This window comes from Harpia harpyja, chromosome 9 (assembly GCF_026419915.1).
Source record: "Harpia harpyja isolate bHarHar1 chromosome 9, bHarHar1 primary haplotype, whole genome shotgun sequence".
NCBI classification, from domain to species: Eukaryota; Metazoa; Chordata; class Aves; order Accipitriformes; family Accipitridae; genus Harpia; species Harpia harpyja.
Genome location: NC_068948.1, coordinates 42,036,673 through 42,058,527, shown reverse-complemented (window position 1 = coordinate 42,058,527; position 21,855 = coordinate 42,036,673). Strand labels below are relative to the sequence as shown.

The 21,855-nt window shown below is 45.2% G+C and overlaps 1 protein-coding gene across 8 annotated transcripts in view; it reads left to right on the top strand.

The window, feature by feature from the left end:
• ADORA2A (adenosine A2a receptor) overlaps window positions 1–21,855 on the top strand; it is a 53,487-nt gene that overhangs the window by 2,713 nt on the left and 28,919 nt on the right. Inside the window, exons 1-4 of one of the 8 annotated variants that reach the window (XM_052797818.1) lie at window positions 1,351–2,756; window positions 12,639–12,862; window positions 13,360–14,260; window positions 20,889–21,851. In XM_052797818.1, coding sequence (XP_052653778.1) covers window positions 13,911–14,260; window positions 20,889–20,934 — 396 coding nt within the window. In that variant the 5' untranslated portion in view covers window positions 1,351–2,756; window positions 12,639–12,862; window positions 13,360–13,910 and the 3' untranslated portion in view covers window positions 20,935–21,851. Of the gene's footprint in view, window positions 1–1,108; window positions 2,757–12,638; window positions 12,863–13,359; window positions 14,261–20,888; window positions 21,852–21,855 lie in introns of those variants that run through there. The other 7 variants (XM_052797815.1, XR_008236763.1, XR_008236762.1 and 4 more) reach the window with 7 other exon arrangements.

Here is a 21,855-nt window from a genome sequence, read left to right as displayed (position 1 = left end):
ACCGCAACGCTTATTGTCACTATGCTTCAGCTCTTCGCTTTGGTTTGACATTTCCGCCCACGTTTTTACACGTGAGGTGGGACAAGGCGTAGTGTGGCTAAACTCTCTCTTAAGAGTTCTGCACAGCTGTGAGCGAGGTGTTTTCCATCCAAAGGCTGGTATCAGCATCTCTCTTGGTGCCCTGTAAAGTTTGTCCTTGTCTTCAGCTTGAACAGATTTCAGCTCTTCTTGTTCATTCTCTCCATCTGATCTGGATGGCGAATAACTCTCTAGGTCCTTCTCTATTGTGTGTTTTCCATCTGAAAATGGAGATGGGCTATTAAAGCTTTCTTTTTTGTTGGACTCTAAGCCAAAATCTAAGAGATCTTGAGCTGTGTGTCAAGGAATCAGGGAGGATTCTCACAAGTCAATGGAGAGCTACTCCCTTTCATCGGGGTCTGGTATTTAGGACCAGAAGGCTTGGTTGCCTCACGGCTCACCTTCAGGTTTTGCATCAGTGCACCTGAACAGCCTTGGTGAAGCTACTTGAACACAATGGCACCTGTTCCTTGCCTCTCTGCTCATTTTAAAAAGGCAGAGAAAGTTGCCTGCCTAATGAGATGCTCGTGTAGCTGAATATTGAGGGTTGGTCTGTCAGGCGTAAAGAACCGGCAGCATTCTGCCTTGGGAGGGCAAGAGGATCTGGGCATCTACACAGAAGGTGGTTTAACCTCTGAAGGCTTCAGTTTCCTCTCTAGAATCGGAAGATGCCTCTCCCCTCACAAGGGTTGCCTCTGTGTCAGGAATAATTATTGGTTGTATTGCACTTTTTTTTTTCTGAAGTAAATCTCTGTAGATCAGAATGGACAGATGGCACATACAACTCTCAATTATGAAAAAATATCCTCAGGAGGTACTTCGAGGTCATCTAATCCATGCCTCTGCCCAAAGGCAGGATCAGCTGTGCTTTTGCCATTCATGACAGCTATTTCTCCACCCTGCTCCTAAAAACCTGCGGTGGAGACTCCTTAATTTCCTGGCGTGCAGGAGACGCCCTGATGTCCAGCTTCAACCTCCTTTGCTGTAACTCATGCCTCATCCCGAGCACAGTGGGCAACTCGCAGAGGATCAGCAAAGAGTATTTAGAAGTGCTTCGGCAAATGCAGGTATTTGGTAAACGTGAGTGAATAAAGGTGTGATCTCTTTCACTCCTCAGCTTGTGTTCTGTAAGGCACAAATCACGTGAAACCTGGCTACCTTGTGCCTGGTACGGCTGGAGATCCTCAGCAGAATGGGAGGGATGGGGTAGGTACGCTGCGCTACGGCTCCGCGTGGTGATGCAATTGCAAAGTTAGGATCAAGTTGTTTGGATAAACACACAGCGATGAGGTTGTGAAAAGAGCTAAGAGCCACTAAGTGCTTAGGAGAGTTCAGAGAAAAGCCAAATGCAACACTATGGCTTCTGTAAAACTTACGTGTTCAGGGTGATCACTGCTGTTAGGCAAAAGCGTTAACAGTGCTGCGGTATGTGTTTGAGCGCGAGCTTTGTCCCTTCCTGTTCAGGACGCCCAGGGCTTGATATGGGTGCTATAAACAGACATCTAGTGCTATGTGAGACATCCCAATGGGGCTGGCAGAGAATAGGATAGGACCAGAGCGAGGCGCGTGCCTTTCTAAAGTGACTGCAGAGGCCCAGGCGATAGCTTAGAGCACTTTAGACCCTGCTATTCACTCATACTGAAGCAACTCACTCAAACCATATCAGTTTAGTTTATGACTTGTTCTGGAGAAAGGTAGCTTTTCATCACTGGTCCTGTTGGTTGATGATTAAAAATTACCAAGTAGCATAAAATACTATCTATATTATGTAAAGTATATGCAGATGCCATTGTAGAAGATACACAAGGAGCCTCCTTGCCCAGAAAGCAGCAGTAAATCTTGAAATTTTATGTATGATTTGGGGCTCTTGCTGATGTTTTTTTGATTTTTGTTTTTTGAAAAGTTACACATTTTAAGCCCAAATAAGTAATTTGTTACAACTACAAACGCAGCAGTGGAAGGCAGGGTTTGAAAAGAAATGACAGCTACAAGACAGATTGTATTTATCTTAGATGGTAAGTCAGGGGTTGCATGCAGTAGGTTTATCACTATCTGACAGGTAACAAGATAAAGTCCAGGTGTTACATAGGGATGTGGAAAGACCTGAAACAGGAGTAAAGAATACTTTACATAGCATTTTTAGGGAACATTTGCAAACAATGCATCTGAGACAATGGAGAAGTTAGCGGGGAGTGAAACTTCTTGCAGGGATGGTTTCAGCCAGGGACAGGGGGAGGGAAAGGCATACAGAGGATGAGGGAATCTTCCTGTCCCTCTCTGATACAAGGAGAGGAAAGGGGAGTTTTCCTGAAGCTTTGGAGACGTGACAAATGACATGCTGGGCTCCTGTCTGTATGTTGATTAGCATTTGTGATTGCACTCAAAGCCAGGGTGGAAGGCACTCAGGCATACTCAGGAGGCCTCTAGTACTTGCAGATTGGGGCTATTTTATCTGCTGGCTAGCTGAGATACAGCATTCTCTGTCTCCTTGTCCCCTGTGTTTATCCCAGGTGACGCTCACAGCGACAGTTGTGGCTCCTTGTTCGGCAGCCCTTCGAGGAGGGCAGGAGAGGGATTGTTCGCTGGTGGAACCATTCGAAGCTCAGCTGAACCAGAGCCAGCATCAGCTGGGGGTCATGTCTGCGTATCTCCCCGGGCAGAGTCCCTCATCCATTTGAGTGAGTAATGCTGTTGAACAGAGGGAAGTGTAATTTAGTCTCATTCTGCTCTTCTAATGCGTCCCTTTGGGAGTGGTGAGGTTTGCACTGTTTTCCCTGTTGGAAGTTTCTTTCCTCAGTTAGTATTCAGACCGCAGAGTCTCTCCCATTTTTCTCCTGGTTTTGCTTCTTTGGAGCTATTTTGTTTTGGGTTTAGACTGTTGTTGTATTCTCCTCTCACTTCTTGTCTCCCTCTCCCCCCCCCCCGCCCTTTCTTTTTTTTTTTTCTTACTAGGGGAGCATAAGTGTTTCTGCTTTCTTTGCCGGTTCTGTAATGTTGGCCTGTTACCCACATCACTGTTCTTGTACTGGGAAAGTCCTCTACAAACTGGCCTATCATTTTGGTTATTGAGGTTTCCCCAGAATAGGATTGTCAGATCCTGGTATGAGTCAGTTGTGGAGCTTCAGGAGTTAAGGGAAGTAGGCTCTTAAATATTATATTCTGCGGTGATAACAACTTTGGTTTCAGTATGAGATCCATATACTTGGGCACAGACTGGGATTTTCCATAGGAAACATTTCTCAGGATAAAAGACAGCTAAGAGGTATGTGGCTCTTTAATACAATCTTCAGAAGAGAGACACGTGATTTGAAATTGATTTGAATAATTACAGTTTCCACATACGTCCGATCCACAGATCAGTGCCCAGGTTCAATGGGACGATGGAAAATAACATCAGACTGACTTGGGCTGGCACCATTACAGTTCCTGGAGCATGTGCGGGGAAGCACATTGAATTTTAAAAAGTTTCTTAAGTGTTCTGCAGCCTGGATTTTTGGCAAAAAATGACCTGTGCTAATGGCTACCGCGTCAGTGATTCCTTAAAATACCCTGATTCCAAAAAGTGCTTCCCTCCCAGAAATGAGGCCTCTTTAGCTGGACCTGTTAAAACTGAGGTGCCTAATTTTGTCAAACACCTAAAAAACCCTTAATCTTTTGGTTTATGTCATCCTGTGTCTTGCTAAATGCTGATCTGAACTCTGCTTGACCATTACGATTCATTTAGGGGTATAACGTGGGTAGACATAGAGGATTCTGGTGGGTTCAATGTAGTTACGTGATTCTTTTTCTCTGGTACAACTGTCTGGTGTCAGCTCTTGCAGGATATAGACAGGTAAGAAGCTGTATTCATGGGCTGAAGACTGGAAAGAGGATTCATTGACAGGTTTTTTTGTCCCTCCTACCCAGTTCCTAAAGGGAAATCTTCCTTTTCTTCCATGTAGCCACAGTACAGCCTAGCTGTATGATTACAGCAGGCAAGAGATGGACACAGTCCACTTGGGAGAAACTATGCTAAAGTCTTGGGGATGTCTGTTCTGGGCACCTCCCTGGGACCCATCTCTGCTTGGTTGATATCTTTTGTGTTTGGAGTCAAATGCCACAGTCCCTAAGGAATTTGCCTTGGGAATCTTTTCGGTTTATCCTTGTTCAGCAAGGTGTGAGGATCGTGGTTGTCACGCATTTGAGAAATGATTGCAGGCTTCTTTACAGCTGGAGCTTTTTATGATCTTGTATTGTGCAGAAACCGTAAAATATCTTAAGTTTTCATAGGAGAAAAGGGCCGCTTCCCAAGCATGGCAGAGGTGTCTCTGTTGCAGTGGGGTACTTGCTGCTGCTCTCCTTGCTTTTCTGCCTCCTGTAGACAAGCACACTAACTCATAAACAGCTAGCAAGTCTGGTAAAATATTTTCTAAAGTGATTTATGAATGGCTACTGGTTCTCCAGTGCAATGGTTTGATGTAGAAGGAGAGAAACTGATGACTAGAAATGTCATTTTCACCAGCAGTTGCATGCTCTCTCCACTCCAGAACCTCAGCATCTCTGGCCTGAGCAGTCAGAAGAGGAAGCGGGCAGAGGTAGCAGGCTGTTACTTGCAAACGGATGTGCTTTACCACAGCACAAGGACTTAGGAAGTGAAGGAAGGACTTCGTTAGAGTCCTCAGAGCACCAGCTAAACACTGAGACTTTGGGATCAGTAAGCAGTGACACTGGAGAGTTCTTAATAAATCGGATTATAATCAAGGACTTGGAAAAAAAGAAAAAAAGTCACTTTGAGTACCTCTAGAAAGGCTTGCATTAGCATGGCTGACTGTGATAGTGAAAATGCAAGTCACTTTGCAAGAGTGACAGAAGTATGGTGCAAGTCATAGCAAAGAGAAGAGGGAGGGACAAAGTAAGGGCATGTGGCCTTCAGACATCATCAGAGCATCAACTCCTCCTTATCCACAGAGGGTGGCAGAGTCCTAAAAATGTCTTAAATAGCTTTGAGACTGAGACAGAAACACTAACGGGATGATGAGGCGTGACACGGAGCAAATAAGCATTAGCAAGTCAGGGTAAGTACCTTAAAAAATGGAAGAGGGAAAGCTGCTGGAAACAAACCAAGGAGGCAGAAAATGTCTTATTGTGGCTTTTGCCCGCTTTTGGGACGAATACACACCACCAGCATTGTCACTCTAAATGCTTTTTCACTGGTTTGACAAACTAAGGTGAAATGCGTTGGGTAAAACACACCGGTGCACAGCCTGGGTGTGCAAGGGGCCAGGACACAACGCTGGGGCATGGGAAAAAATCGGGTTTCTTGCGTTGGCCGAAAATCAGCGCCAGTATTGCAAGGCACGGGGAGCACATGGTCAATCTCTGTGATTGAGCCAGCAGTGAACAGCCTATATAGAGCAAACGGCAGTCGGTGAGGTGGGCTGTGTGGGGGCAGAGGGTGGGTGAGCTCTGGGGGTGTTTGGACAGGCTCTGCTGCTGTGTCAGCGGGGTAGGCTCTGTGGAGGTCGGGCTGAGTGCTGCTGCTGTGTCACTGCTTCAAGTGATAAGAGAAGGGAGCAAGTTGGGGAGGAAGGATGTGATGAGCTGTGTTAGCAACCCGATGGAGGCTTGACTGCTTTTCATACTGTGGGTGGGTATGAGCCAAACAACTTGGGTGGTAATGGGAGCTTCATTGTGAGTCCTCGGTAATAAACCTTGCTCAGAGGGGTCAGCGTATGAGCCATGGATGAGCTAATGCAGTGAGACAGCTTTGCTTTGGCTCAGAGGCAGGTAGAATTTGCTCATCTCTGTTCAAGTTGTACAATGCCTTCATCAGGATAGGGAAGGACAGCTGGGGAATCATTTTAAGTTACATGGAGAGAGTTGGAAAGAGTTACATTCCTTCTACTGTAGAAGATGGGATGTTCGTTGACCTGGTACAACAGCACTCTCTGCACCGGAGTAGAGTGAGGTTTTGTTTCGCTGGCAGAGCTTACGCAAACGTTACTTGCAACCTGCAGAAGGATGGTGCTCGGAGAAGAGGGAGCAGGGATCGCAAGGCCTGGTGGGGGGCAAACCTGTAGTTAGAGAAGGCAAATAGGGTTTGGGAACAACTGGATAAAAATGCAGGAAAACGAACAGATGTACCCAATTCTCAACTGCCTGTCTGGAAACTTCATACAGAAATGAGAGGTGAAGTCACATCTGGAGAGAAGTTACTCCATTATTTTAAAATATACCAGAATGGATGCATTAGCAATATGATAAATATTTTCAGAGCAAATTCCTCCCTTGCCTGTATTCGTTAGTGGGTCACCTCTTCTTGATATCCTGTTTCCTCATTTCTCTTATTTTGTTCTTGAAGGAAATGTTCCTTATGTATGAACACAGCTGGCTTTAGTAGGGCTGTGGGGAGGCGAAATTTGCTTTTGAGTTCTTCCCTCACACAGGAAAGGAAAACTAGCTCCTCAGAGACATTGTGGATGATATTGGCAGTAGTAACTTGTTTCGGGCCATGGTACATGGTTTTAATTACGCTTTTTTACATGTCTGTCTTATGAAGGCTTATCCAAATGCTCTATTTTTTATTTTTGGAAATGCCGCTGTAGGTAAATCAGCATCATCAATCCTGGATACAAATGATTTGCTCAAAAATCCAACACGTTTCTTTGCCTTTTGGCAATATATCATGATGCCTGCTGCTCAGTGAGACTTTACTCTAGTGAGCACAGGGGAGCCTTTTCCCTTTTGTTTGTTTGTTTGTTTGTTTGTTTGTTTGATCTGGCTTATTTAACTGCTGGTCATTCAGCCTTACTTAGTTTTGCCCTCCCTGGCTTTTTGTGACCATTAGAATGGGAATAATTACTGTGAGGTTTTTTCCTTGCTTTTAAACATTTATAACATCCACTTAGGAAAAAAAAAAAAAAGTCAAATGCATTCTGTTCTAGTCTTCTCTTCCGCTACTGCAATAAAAATTAATCCACTTCTAGCACTTGGAGGGCAGGAGGCAAAGCTGAAATATTGGGTTTGGATTAGCCATTCCTATTAGCCAGCCTATCTGTGTTATGACCTTTTCTTGTTGTCCAGTAGGGTTTCACTTTTGGGGCATTTTTGTTTTGTGATTTTTCATATGACGTATAAACAGGAGGAGAAGAGAGACATGGGACAGGCTTCAAGGACATGATTTTATTGTGCTTTTTGTTGCTGTCACTGCTGCAGCGGTATGGATGTGTCTAGTAATCCCCTAGCTGATAAAGACTTTACACCCATATTCACCATGCTTGTTCTTGCTGTGAGTATAGCCTCCTTTTTTGGCCTGGACTGCAGCAGAGATGGAAATGTAAAGCAGAAATGTTGTCCCTTGTCCCCATTTCTGAACCGAAAGACAAAGATCAGGGGCAGTACAGATCTCTGAAGAGCCATTTCTTTAGCCTTCACTAGCGCATGGAGTGAAGGTTTTAAGTCTAGAGGGCTGCTGCTTTACTGTAAGAGGACATTAGACCAAGTTTAGCAAAGCTGAAGCCCTCATTTTACTCAGTATTTCTGGAGAATTTGCAAAGCCAATCCAGAAACCTTGTTCTCCCACTGTAGGGTTTACACTGGAGGAAGACTTCACTCCCCAAATGGGGACAAATGGAGTGCTTCAGAAGATCCTTGGCCCTGCACTTTTTGCAGTCAGAGCGTCAGTGGCTCAGATGATGTTTTGGATGAAGTCCGAAATGATCCTCTGGAAGGGTCAAACTGCCATGTGGAGCCCCTTGATAGAACAAGGATTTCCAGACATCCCCATGTTCTGCGCTTGTATGAGCATCCCTGCAGGCAGGTGTGCAGGGCACTGGGCATCTGTAATTCCAGGGAAGGTTGAGGGAAACTGCAAGTGCTCCAGGTACCTGAAAACCAAGAGCATGTTGTGCTGATAGTTTTGCCTGCTTTGTTTCACTTGTATCCTTTGTTAACAAAGAGCAGTCTAGAGGGAAATAGTCTATTATTAATATTTAATTTCCTCCTATTACAGTAAGCAGATGACCTAAAAGATCATTTAGCCAGCAGCCAATAATAAAGCAAATAGGGGAACCAGAAAAAGTATGTCTTAGTTAGATGGGTGATGCCTCCTTCCTCCTCTCTTTTCCTGCCCCACTCAGCCACATCTCTTCATCCTTAGATAGGAGGCAGGAGTGGGGCTGCTCTCTGACAGCTCTAAGCACACTGGCTTCGTGTGAGCAGTCAGGGACGTGGCGAAGCTGCTCTACCTGAAGTGTTCATAAAATATCGAACTTCAGAAAGGAAACCATTTAGCAACGCAGAAAAGTGCTACTGCTGCCTTCCCTATCGTTCTCTCCAAAAGGACAGCTGTTTTCATTATGTTTTACAGCCGGAGTGTTTTGCAAATTTGTGTACTGCCTGTGAGCACATTGGCTCATTTATTGTGACTTGATCCTTTAAAGAAACGGGGAGAGACAAGATTTCTTAGAGTCTTTGATTTAAAAGATAGGGAGATTCTCTTTGAGCTGAAGGGATTTCAAAGAGAGGATAAAAACTGACAAGCATCTCCCCCTCCAGGCTTTGGAAAGTAGGAAACATGATTTAGCAGCACCAATTTTTCTGCTTCCAGCCATGTGTGAATTCAAGCGTTTTCCCTAAGGGAGTTAGGTAATCTGTACGGGGCTGGTACCTGGGAAGGGTCGCGTTGTCAAAAGGAGATGCTAGATTGTGATCTGTGGAATGAGCCTTGATGAAGATTTCCCCCACGGCCTCCTGAGCTGCCTGCCGCCTTGCTTACCCTGTCCCGAAGCAGACAAGGAGAAAGCAATCCTCTCTGGAGCCCGGGGAAGCTGCAGACTGTCACCTATGTGCCCATAGACAGTCCTGGGTGCCCTGAGGGCTGCTGATCCCCTGGAGATTTTGCTAATATCTGAGAGTAGCTGTCAAACTGAAGTGTCACAGACGTTGTCATATAGGTCAGCCTGGCACGCAGAGGGTTTGTTTTCTCTGTACCAGCGTGACAGAGTGTGGGCATCCAAAACCGGGATGCCTGATCTCCGCCTGAAGGGGCCAAGAGCAGGAAATGAGCTTGTTTGAGACGGGTGATTTGGACCAAGCAGTGGCCAAGGGCTCACCTCGATGCTTTTGGCACTCGGGAGAGAGAAGGGGCAACACCTTAGTCCAAAGCCGACTGGAGATGCCAAACAAAAGCTTGCTTAGGCTCCAGTGGTGAACTGCTTCATGGGAACGTGCTGTTCAGATGCTTTATTGAATTTTCAAGGAGCAGTTTTTCATTGGGGCTGAAATATGAGAGAGAACAGAGTGTTCCAAGTCACTAAAAATGAACAGAGCAACAGCTTTACAGGTCTGTGAGTGGCAAAAAAGGTTTATTTAATAATGAGGGAAAGGCCGGAACATAGCCCAGGGTATCAAGAAGGAATTAATCCAATTAACAAAATAAAACATGGACTTAAGAAGAAATACTAATTGTAGCTGTCCAGCAGGGTGTGTGGTACAGGTTATTTTTCTTAAGTTTCAAGAAGCTTGCAATATTGATCCCTCAAGGGCCTGAGATGTTAAATATACGCTTTCCAGGTGAGTAAAGCAGGTTGTTAATTAATTTTATCTTGTCAGACCTGGTTGCTGAGCCTTTGGGTCTTGCATGAAGTAGATGATTCTATAATAAATTTTGCATTGCCTCTGGATATATGTCTCCTGCTCTAGGTGGTCTGTATTTCATTTTGTCCCTGTGCAGTAAATTTCTAGCCATATGAGCAGAAAGACTGAGCCTGTTCTTGTTTTAAAGCAAGTTGCAAATACTTGTACAATTAAAGACTTGTTATCATGTTGGGTGAAAGCTATAGCAGGCTGACACTGCAAGAGATGAATGAGGCGAGATGGGTGAGTTTGGGTTGAACGTGGGAACCTCCCGGGTTGTGGCACCTTCTGTAAGTAGCAGGTGAGGCCTCTGATGCGCTGGGGTTGTGTGGCTAATAATTGCTTTTTCTAATGTCAGTGGCAACTGCAGAAGCACTGGTGCTGAAGCAGACGCAAAGTGTTTCGTTGTGGCTGGGACACCTGCTCAGCTCTGGTCATTTCTCTTCTGAGATGTGCTGGCTCTGCAGAACTCTCCCAAGGGTTTTCTGGTCCATCTGAGAGCAGAGGGTGGAAGGACATGTTGTCCTCTTCTGGACATAACATCTCACAGATTGCTTCGGAATAAATGGCTAGGGCTTAGGTTGAAGAATCAGGCCACTGTTTGTGAAGGGGACTGGGAAGCAAGGGAATAAACAAATCCAGAGATAAAAAATTCAAATTTAACATCAGACCATGAAACAAACAGTTGAAGTAGAAGGTTAAAAGCTCTGTTGTGTCAGAAAACAGTATGTGATGTGGTCCTTAAACTTCAGATTCAGCATTGTGCTTTTTCAGGATACATGCAGAGCTGTAGGCAATTCCAGCTTTGTCTTTGTGCTGAGCTATTAGCACGTGTGGGACCTCCACAGTGTAGGTTTGTTACTTCCCTCCATGTCCTGTTGGAAAGCGAGTTTGAGATGAGCCGTTGAAAAGAGTCAGGTTAAACAAAATGCATCTGGGATTAATGTGGATTCATAATCCTACTAAAGGAAGCTCTGAAAAGGTGAAAAATATCCCATTAATTTCACTTTGATCCTCTTCACTGAGGTGTATGTGGTATGAATATGAGGTGCAAGAGCAACATAGCAGGACTTTAAGTAAATCCTAAAGCATCAGGATTAATGTGTCCAGTTCTCAGGCTGGCTCCTTTCAAAAAGCGGTTTCTTCAGTCTTTGACTTCATCTCAGAGTAGCTTGTGGGGTGTTTATGGTGGCTTTGTTTTACATAGCCATAGTTTTGGTCCAGGTATGTCACAGTAATTTGTTAAATTTTTCTAAACTTGTCCTGACGTGGGAGTTTGGTTATGAGCTTGACCTGCATGGAAACATGTGAGCATGTTAGGAAGCAGAGAGGTGTATGCTCCCTGCTCCATTGCCGGAGTATTACCCCGTCACCGTCTCTGCTGCCGTGATGCTAAGGGACACGGGAGCTCGCACTCCTTCAGAGCCTTCAGGCGCAGCCGTGTGTCGTACCTCTGACAGGCACACACACTGTCTTTCTCTTAGGGGCCTGTTTTGCCTGCTGCTTCCCTTGTTTCTTGTTTTTTTTTTTTCTCCTACCAACTTTTTCCTGTCTTTTTTTCCCCTTTCTTGCTCACACACACACACAAAAGCATTGCTTATTTTTCATCTTGCCCTTTCTGTTTTCTCTCCTTCCAGATTTTCTTTATTTCTATCTTATATTAATTCTAATCGCCTTCCCTGGAAGTCAGGCTGGGGTGAGGGAGTTAGTTTTCAGTATCACTGCTTTGAAACAAGCCTATTGGGATTTGTAATGGACAATGAGATGCTAGCAGAGTGATGTAGGAGCATGTCACTGACATCCCTGAAATACAAGAAAGCAATCTTTAGGAGGTCAGTGGAAAACTGGAGTTTTTGCTAAAAGAAGATAGACAATATAGAAACTTCTTGGGGTTTTTTGTTCTTCAGAAAAGATTAAATGGATGATCTTTATCTTCCTCTTAATAGCTAGATCACAAACTAATCTCTTCTGTTGATTTCTTCCACACAAACCAAACAAAACACATAAACAAGATTGCTGAAGGTGGAGAGAAAGCTAGATTTTTGAAGCGCATCCAAACCACTAAGAATCATTCACTTTCCTTTCAAATGCAGCATTAGCAATAGAGCTCTAAATCAATGAAAGGTCTAAAATTAGATTATATTCCTGAGATCAGATGTGAATCACAAGTTAATTGTATTTTCTTTTGTTATCACTGTCTTTACCCTTTTATTTTATCCTGAGAAATTAGGTTTCTGACTTGAAAACAGAGTGAACTGTGAAGGCATGAAACCCTGCTGGGTTAGACCACACCAGATCACCTGTGGATGGGGTCCCAAAAATATTTTGTTTTGGGGGCTCGTGTTGCATCTGAAACTGAGCTCAAGTGATTTATAAGTTTGTGCTGTGTCTCTCTCTCCCCCAGCCCTCTGACATTTCAAGTAGCCATTTTCTTAAATTAATGAGAAAATATTACTGCTAAAGCTTGCTAAATACAGTTGAAAACCCACTCTAGAATTGACAGGGTAGGACAGCAAACAATTCTCTCTTGACTGTGGCACAAAGCTCAGGGAACTATATTCTCCATTGCTATATTTTTAGCTGCAACTGTGGTGAAATGCCCGTATCTGAAAGCAGAGGTACGAGGTGACCTGATTAGTGTGAGGCATGCAAGCATATAGATGATGTGTATCTGTTCATATGAAATGGCAGCTGTAGGGACTATGTTTCCTTGCAAGCGGCACCAACTTGAGTCCCAGATTTGTGTGCACGATCCCGCAGGAACATGAGTGTGTGCTTGAGAGATGACGTTGGCATTGTGCCTATGTGTGTGTTTCTGGGAGAGGTGTATCTTGGTCAGTGTGTTTCTGGCTGATTGTAGTTGAAAAATGATGCTGACCCGAATCTGTGGATGCAACAAACACTATGGACAATGCAGGTATAATGAATAAATGGTTTGCTTGTAGGAGAAAGATTTACGTGAACAAAAATGATGGCGTTGCAGAGACCCTTGCAGAGAGTATGCATACTCAGCGGAAAAGTCCTCAAAGATGTCACTGTCTGACATACCTCAAACTATTCTCCCTGCTGCTGATCACGTTCCAGATTCTGTGCACTTGAAGGAAAGACTGGGTATGGCAACAGAGTGGTGACCATACATGCCAGCAACATAACCCCCTTAGGAAAGAAGGTTCGTGTCATTGCAGAGCAGGGTATTGGTGCAGCACTTTTTTGTGGCAAAGTACACGAGGGTGGGCAGCACGTGATGGCTCAAGTCTTGTGTTTGTGATCAGAGGGAGACAGGTGTACGTAAAAAGGCTCCTCCACCTTTCCTCTGTGCAGCCACAGCACTTGCCAAGGCGTAATTAGTGGGTCTCGTGTTTCAGGGCAGACTATTGAGCAGCTGCTAAAGTGCCAGCTCAGTTGGTAGCCTCGAAAACAAAACATCCCTTGTTTCTCATCACCACTGTGAAATACTGCCTTCCTGAACCTTGGGTTTGGCCCTGCAGCTTTCAGGATAGACAAAATGTGAGATTTTTGCCAATGATGTATTCTTCTAGGTCTGTTTAATATCCGTTATCAATTTAATGTGCCACTTTAATGAGATTTTGCGTTTTCCATCTCCTCCGTAGAGCTGATTACTTAGCGTATGTGGTTGGTGTTTGTTTTGTTTTTTTTTTCTTAAAGGAAACTACAAGTGAAGAAGTTGAATGCTTGCTTCAGCTGAAGAGACTATTTCCCAAGTCCTAGTGGGAAAAGGTGAAAAAGAGAACTGGAGGATGTTGCTAGTAGGTATGTACATGACAGGAAGCCATGACTAGCAGCATGATTGTCAACAGGAAACAAAAAGTCATAGCCGATGTGACGCTGCCATACAATACACTTTCTGTGTTGTGTTGCCTGCTGGACTTTGCGGCCTGGGGCGGAGTGTATGCCTACGTGAGATATTCTCCTGTCCATTTGTCTGCTGGAGTTTGAATTATTCTGCATCTGGTTAATCCACTTTGCTGGAGTTGGCAAGCCCTGTTGTTTTTTTTTTTTTTCTTGACACCTGCTACTGTAAAGATCTTGAACAGCTATGGGGAAAAAAGGGTGCGTGTGAGCAACCTTCACCGGCTGGCAGCTGAGTGCTCTTCAGACCCCGGACAGCTTTGAGGTGTCTTGGCTGTTCAGTGCTCTGCAGATATGAACGCTGAGCTTTTCTGGCACGTTCTCACATTGGCCTGGTCGTTCTCACCATGCTAGTACATGGGAAAGAAGACTTCCTCTCAGACATAGCTTACATCATCCTGGAACTGGTCATTGCAGTGCTGGCCATCCTGGGGAACATCCTGGTCTGCTGGGCAGTCTATCTGAATAGCAACTTGCAGAACGTCACCAACTATTTTGTGGTGTCCCTGGCTGCTGCTGACATTGCCGTGGGCGTGCTGGCAATCCCCTTTGCCATCACCATCAGCACTGGCTTCTGTGCCTTCTTCTATGGCTGCCTTTTCATCGCCTGCTTCGTCCTGGTCTTGACTCAGAGTTCGATCTTCAGCCTCCTTGCTATTGCCATTGACAGAATCATTGCGATCCGCATACCCCTCAGGTAAGCACGGGTTGGGCTGGGGGGACAGAGGGGAGCTAGGGTGGTGAGGGATGAACATCAGTAAAAACAACAGATCTGGAGATGAATCGAGGAAGGAAAAGTTAAACGAGGATCAGCACTTTTTATCTTCTAATTTGAAAAAAACTTTTCTAGGTCTTGAAGGCTTGCCTTGGCTGCTGGATTTTCTGGTTGCTGCTTTTTCCAATTCTTCTCTGTCCTCATACGGTGTATACCCATGGCATCACAACGGCGCTGCCTGGGAGCTGCCATTCCATATTTAGACAGGATCGTGCGGTAACCTCAATAACCTGTGCTCTGAGCTGCCGCCAACAGCACCAGAAGGATCGCTGTGGGAAAGTGGAGCTAAAGCAATACATGGTGGAGGGCAGAAAAGGGAGTGAGGTCAACTTGTCTCCCTCCCCATGGGGAGAATGGGGGACGCTGCAGCTGTAGCAGCAGGGTTGTGGAGAGTGTGGATGGGGGTTTTATCTTGGGGGTCCATTAAATGTGAAGGGAGGAGAAGCAGCAGGCTATGAAGAAATGGGCCTTAGGAAGTTTCGGACTAGTTTAGGCACTGCCTCTGGAAGCAAAGCATATATTAGATCAAGGCAGAGGCTTGTCCTGACCCAGACCTGAAGATGGTTATTCTGTGGTCTCTATTCTGGAGTTTAAAGGAAGAAAAGGATGTTTCAGTATTAGAGCTTGAAAGCTGAATATGACTAGCTGCTACTTTGTGTGCAACCAGGGAGGCTGGTGTGAGACGAGGGGAAGTTTTGCCACATGTGCAGGGGCTGCCACTCAGTTCAGTTTTCCAGAAGCATGTTGTTCTGACGGGATATATCTGACCGTGGGTGTGAAACAGCATTGTGTTTTGTGGGCTGGGTTTGAATGCTGTGTGACAATGCTTCCAAGTCATTCAGTAAGCTCAAAAAGATGTAGAGGAAGCCCCAGGAGAGGCCAGTGCAGGCAAAGTGTAGGAGTCTCCTTCCTTCCCACCTTGTCCTTAGGAGGATGCAGCACACTCTCAGGAATGGAGAGACTTGCTTCCTATCCTGAATAACAAATGTGGCTGCAAAAATGGAACACATTTCTGATTGTTGTGCTCTCAAGTTTGAGTTTTTGGACATCCTCGCTCCTGTTGAGCTAAAATCACTTGTGTTGACCTGTGCAATTTAGTTTTGTCTCTTGTGAATACTTTGGTCATCCAGCACTTATGTCAATTAACACAAACCTCCCATTCAAAACCAGAAAGCATTATTTTCCCTAGAGCTGCGGAGATTACCTTTTCATGTGGACCAGTGCAGCACAGTCTTTCCTGAAGCCTTGCCTCAGGAACCTTGTGCTGCTGTAACGTTACCGTTAATTGTTGGTTTCCAAACCTATAGTCATACCTGTTACAGCCTCTCCTTTTGATGTAGCTGTAAGGAATAACTATTGCATTCCATTGCAGAGAAAACTCTATTGATTTTAGTTACCTATAAATTGGACTGTCTCCGCTTTTCCACAGTTCTACATATAGATGGTTTCAGTTTATAAACCAAAATAATAATAAATGGTAAAGAAACATCTGTAGAGTAGCCCTCGGGAGCTTGCCTCAAATGATTTTGAGAAGGGCTGATGTCTTTAATTCATCTCTCATGAGCTAACTCTGAAGACTTTTGCTGACAGTTTAAGCGCTCTTCTTGCTAGAGGATGACTTGCCAGGAAAAGGATTTTAAAAATCTGGATTTCTGCCCATTTTGGGGGGTATCACTGTAACTATATTGTCTTGAAAATTTAATTTCCTGGAATAGCCAAGGTAAAGAGTCTTTTAGAAAAATCAGACTTCATCAGTGCTGGGCACGGTACCAGTTTCGCTATTTTGTTTTTGAAAAAACAGAGCACACCCTCTTCCACCCCAGAACAGTGGAGTTGATTGGGTGCAGAACCCACAGGTAGATCCATGGGTTCCTCCCCCTCCTTGTCCTCTGCTGGTTTGTCCTTTTACAGTAGGAGCGAAGAACTTGTCAATTGTGTTTCCCCTTAAGAATTTATGGATGAATAAGCATTAGATTTATAGCCTCAGACATGCTGAGAAAGTGAAAGCTGATTAGCTGAAGAGGGAAATGTGGTATGATTCAGACTGCTCACATCCTCATTTTTTTCTTTTTCTAATATCTGGTTGTCTCAAAAACGTGTCAAACCATTGGAAGGAAAGTTCTGCCACTAAAGACGCAATGTTTTTACCCCATGCTTTAATGCCTGGGAAAGCCTCTTCTCTCCTCCTCAGAGAACAAGAAAGGTAACACCAGGCATTCCTAATATTCATTAAATGAATGCTCTTAAAAAAAGAATAAATCAGACTTCCTTCACTCTAGCGAAACTGAAAAGAGCCAAACCTATTTTTTCTTATTCTTTTTCTTTTTAACTGTTTCATGTCTGATTTGTCCTAAGGAAGGTAACCACATGTCTCAATGGATACATATGTGGATGTGTGTTCCCACACAAATAAGCTATCAGTATTAAGGAGGCAGAAGAGCGGGATTTCTGATACTGCTTGGTTTTGGACACCTCAGTACATCATCAGAGTTATCTTTGGAATGATTTTTCTGTGGATAAAAGACCCTCCCCCAAAAAATTGCAGTGAGGAAAGACATCTATAGGTAAAATTTAAAAATACATAAAAACTAATTTGTGAACATCTTATGGGTTCTACCTTTCAAATTATTAAAATATTGTATAGAATTTGATAAACTTTCCAAAAGTTCTCAACCACTTTGCTGAATTCTGCCAGGTTTTATACAAATGTAACACTCTGCAAGTGGCAATAAAGTACTCCTAAGGAAGTGAGTCGGAGCCATTGTTTGGTCTAGGATAAAATCCGAACTGTGTCTCTAACATCGCAGGTACCTGAAAACCTACACTCGCTGATACAAAACCCCTGGGTGTTCTAAACAAAACTCACTGGGAGTCTGAGCTCCAGGATGAAGTCATGGGCCAAGAACAATTGCTGCTTTCCAGGCTCTTTGGTGCCAGCAAATGCTCCGCAGGCACGGTGCCCAGCCACGTGTTCTTGTGCAGGCATTTGTGGTAAAGATACTCCCATGGTGAAGGGCAGGTAGCTCTGATGCACTGGAAAGAGAGGAGAAATTTTTCTTCCTGCAGCCAAACGGAAAAGTTTTCTCAGGTTACTGCTTGCTCTGTGCGCTGAATTCAGGTATTCACCTGTGGCAAAAACACTTACGCAGGTCAAACAGTGCCAACTACAGTAACTTGCTGAAGTGCAGACCTTTTCCTCTGATGAAAGTTGCTTTGGAGATGACTGCCTGAGCTACTGGGATGCTTCTCTGGGAAAGCTTTACTAAGGTGCAGCTCACTGATGTCTGGAACATTGGGACAGATTGATCCCATGTAGCGGTGATTGAAACTGCAGCTCTGAGGTTGCATTGGGATGCTTTTCTGCCAGAGGCTAGGGGAGCTGGACATGAAGAACTGGCTTCTCAAAGTCTGGGGCAGGAAGAACAGGGGAGATGAACACAAACCCTGAATAAAGTATAGGACATGGAAGGGGCCTTTGTGCTGAGAACAGTCTGTGTCAGCAGTTGCTTTAATTCTCTAGGGTTGCCTTCTCAAATGCTCATATACGAGCATCTGAATTGGTGAATCAGGGATTTAATGTCAGTTTGAGCCATATCCGGACTTATTTCTTTCCCAGCTCACCATAAACCTTTTGACTTTATGATGAGCGTTTCCTACATGCGCTCATGTTTGTGTCAAATAGATTATGGGCAGTTTCAGCCTAATATGAAAGAAGGATAATTCACTTCCTCCTTTGAACAAGCATGGGCATGGCTTTGAAAGCAGTGCCAGTTGTCTATGGCTTCATGGGCTGCAGTGGAACTTGCTGTTACCAAGGTTTTAGTCTGGAAGCTGATCGTGCCACGAGGAAAAGAACGGTGCCTGTCCACCTGTATTGCCTCTGCTGTTTAGAGCCCTGCGCCCACCTGTGGCATCCCACCTACCCTGTCTCCGTAGCATAGACAAGCACTAGTATCAGTTAGCACCTGGTAATAGGGGAGAAAGTTTCTTGACTGAGAGTTCTGGGAAAGGGTTTTTTAGATGGTGCATGAGAAGGCCTGGGTTTCGCTTCTTGCTCTGCCACAAGATTTCCTGCATGATCTGGGATTGTCAGTGTTTCTCATTTCCAGATACATGTAATAGGGATAGAATATCCTCCTTTTGTCTTGCCTCCTATGACTGCAGCTGCCTGAGGTGGAGACTGTTGAGTGGATGTGTTCAGTGAACAGTGTTTTGTAGGGATTTGTTAAAAATCATTGAGCACTGCTGGAATTCAGATCAAAGCCCAGTGCCCCCAGCGCTGAGCACGGGCTTTCTGGTGTGGTGCTGTAAAGGTGGCTGAAATGTGCTCCGTGCATGGCAGAGCCATCTGGCCAAGATGTGCAGTGCTGTCAACCAGAGGTGAGTTTGGAAGACAAGCAGCAGGCTGGTTGGATGCTGTGACGATGCGTTAGTCCAGCTACATATCATGCAATGCATGGAAAGATTTTTAACTTCTACCTGAGGATGCTGTAGTTCTTATACCAGCTCTGTCTTCCACCCAGCTTGATAGTTTATGAATCAGACTGGTGAGGTACTACACTTTGTGCAGGAATCATTGTCTCGGTGACACAGAGCTTAGGCCAAGGACTCAGAAGTGTCACATCTTCAGCCAAGTTACTCTAGGCAGCACAGATGAGTTGTGCAGTCACCAAGGGCAGCTGTTCTCCTGGAGTCAGTTTGCCAGCCTGATGGCTGGGAGAGCAGCAGGGCAGGTGAAATTATTTTGGGGAAAACATCCACGTTTCCCTGTGTTTGCAAAAGTGGATTTTGTGTTCTAGAGGAGTCAGGTGACCCTATCCCCATACACAACTCCACCGTGAGCGTCCCTATGCTCTGTGCTAATGTTCTTCGTGTCTGGAATTTCACGAGTAGAAGTCGTTGTTTGTGTAGCAAGTCCAGTATTTCCAGGAAGCACGAGAACTGCTTTTGCACAGACAATCCAGTGCTGTCTGGACACATCAGACATGGTACAAAGTCACCCGCCAGCTATGCAGAACATGGGCTGTAGGTGTGACCACCTCCTTTCAGCAGGCTGTGTCTGCTGCGTAGGTGCCAGCAACTCACAGTGTGTGTGATGCTTCCTGGAAGCCCTGAACTTACCATGTAGAGCTGTACAGCACTAGGGATACAGAGAGCAGCTTTGGCCTGGCTGCTGTGAGCCTAGAAGGATGCCTAGACAGGTGCACAAACTCTTTGATGCCAGCCTGGTGACATCTCTGAGTGGACAAAAGGAACGAGTCCAGGAAAGTCCGCTTGGACAATAACCCTACTTCAGCCAAGTCAGCCAGAGGTGTCTCATGTGGATCCTAGAAATTAAGCTCTCCCAAGCGAATGAACACTTCTCAGTGGGTACCTGGCCAACATAGTGCCACACACTATGTCACGAGATGCTGTGAGCTTTCTCTCTTAACCCTTGGAGATACCGACCAAGGCGTTACGGAAATGCACTCACTGATGAGTTGATAATTGCTACTGCCAGCACAATACACTGCAGCCGGAAAGCAGGCGGCTGCTTGGGTTAAGTGCTGTTTCTAAGCCTTGTAAAGTTTGTTGCATGGGAATCCCCAGAGGGTTAGAGGGAGGGAGAAGTAGGGGGGTGGTTGCCTGGAGCAGTAATGAATATATTTTTAGTGGAAGGGAAGGGACATCTCTAGTCGTGGGATAACAGCTGCACAATTTCAAAATTCCTATGACAAGATGTAGCCAATTCCAGGGCTGCGGGGTTTTGAGGGTTTTTTTGTTTGTCTTTTATTTTTCCAAGCTTCAAGTGCCTTCAGCCAATCTCTTGCTCCCTGAGTATACTTTTCAAAGCTCAGATACTGTTTTGGTGTGTTGATGAGGTCTGAATGTGAGCAGCTCCCTGCTACCATCCATGCTGTGCCCTTAGCATCCCCTAAGCATTGAGCAGGATCCACTACTTGCTGGAGAAACCTTTTTATCTCTCAGAATCAGCTGAATCCCTCCCTTATTTCTGGAAGGAGGATTTCAGTGTATTTTGGGTACTGGGAATTTGTGTGGTTGACTCCCTCCCTCACTCCCTCTTTTCTGATTTTGAAATGCAACTGAGGAAGGGAGACTCAAGCCTGCCGGGTCTTGTGTGGAGCCAGGTTTTTTCCAAGGCCCATCAGCAGGTATTTAAAGCACGTGCAGGATCTCCTTCTGTAACTGTGCCCGGCAAAAGCAGCCTTTCTCCTCCCCTGTCTTGAACTTGCATTGGGATGGGAGCATGAACCTGTGGGAGTAACTATTTCATTGAGAGATGGAAAGATTTCTATGGCTTGTTGGATTATTTTTTTTTTTTATGTTTGTTTGCTGAGAGAATTCTGGGGACAGAGGGAGAAGGACCATTGGGTAAACACTGGGAGCCCAGCGCTACTGTTGTCTGATCGCAGACACATGGGGTCAAGTACAGTGTGGGACCCACGCTGGACGATGTGGGAATCCGGCCATCTACTTTCCATGCTAAGCATTACCAAGGGAAGGAAATTGCATTGAAATGTTAAACTGTTGCCCTGATTTACATTTTCAGAGAGAAGAACTGGTGGAGTCAGCTCAGGACTCGCAATAACCTGTGAGGCCTTGGGAACTGGCCGATATTTCAAACAAAGCAAGGTCCCTGGCTGCGCTGTCAGATTCTTACCATGTTGCTTATTGTCTCTTTCAACAGATCTTGGAGAATTTACTGCTAAGAGCACTTGCTTCAGCCAGGCATATCAATACCTCCACCACTGAAGTCCCCTTTGGTGTGTGCAGTGCAGCCCACAGCACACCTGTAGTCAGAGCACTGTCCTCAGCTTAATTCCTCCTTTCTGAGAAAGACATGGGGTCAGCTTAGCTGGGCTGGTGAGGAAAACTGCTGACTAGTCTCAGTTATTGAAGGAAGGTTGGTGCCATTGAAAGTGCCATTGTGGAGGAGCAGAGTGAGGTGCTGTGTAAGGCAATGCCAGCCTGGCTTCTGCAATTGAGTCAGCAGAATTTCCCTGGAGCACACCTGAACGTGGACACGGGGCCGATGGCACTGTGTCTGCGAGTTCGTTTGTGCTATTTGGCTTACAGATCTACTGTAAGACAGACCTAGCAATTCCATGCTACAAGACTGCTCCTTTGCCAGAAAGGAGAAACTGCCTTAGCCTTCAGCGGGAGAGCCACGGTGGTCTTCATCACCAAGGGTCAGAGCAGTGCCGTTGATTCTCCAGGCTGCAAGATCGATGTGCATGACCAATAGGGCTGGTGGAGCGAAGGAACACGGATGAAAACTGTATTAATTTCCCTGCTTTTCTGTCACCTATTCACTGCCTAAAGGAAAGGGAGGGAAATTTGTGGCATACAATGTCACCATGGTCCCCGCTGTGCTGTGCCGTGCGAGTTCTGCACGGCGATTCAAAGGTCCCTCTGAGAAGCAGACGCCTTTCTTGCTGTCTTCTGTCTTCTGGGCCATTGGGCCATTGGGAAGTTGCTTGGGTGTCGGGCTTGTTGAATGATACTGATGTAATTCC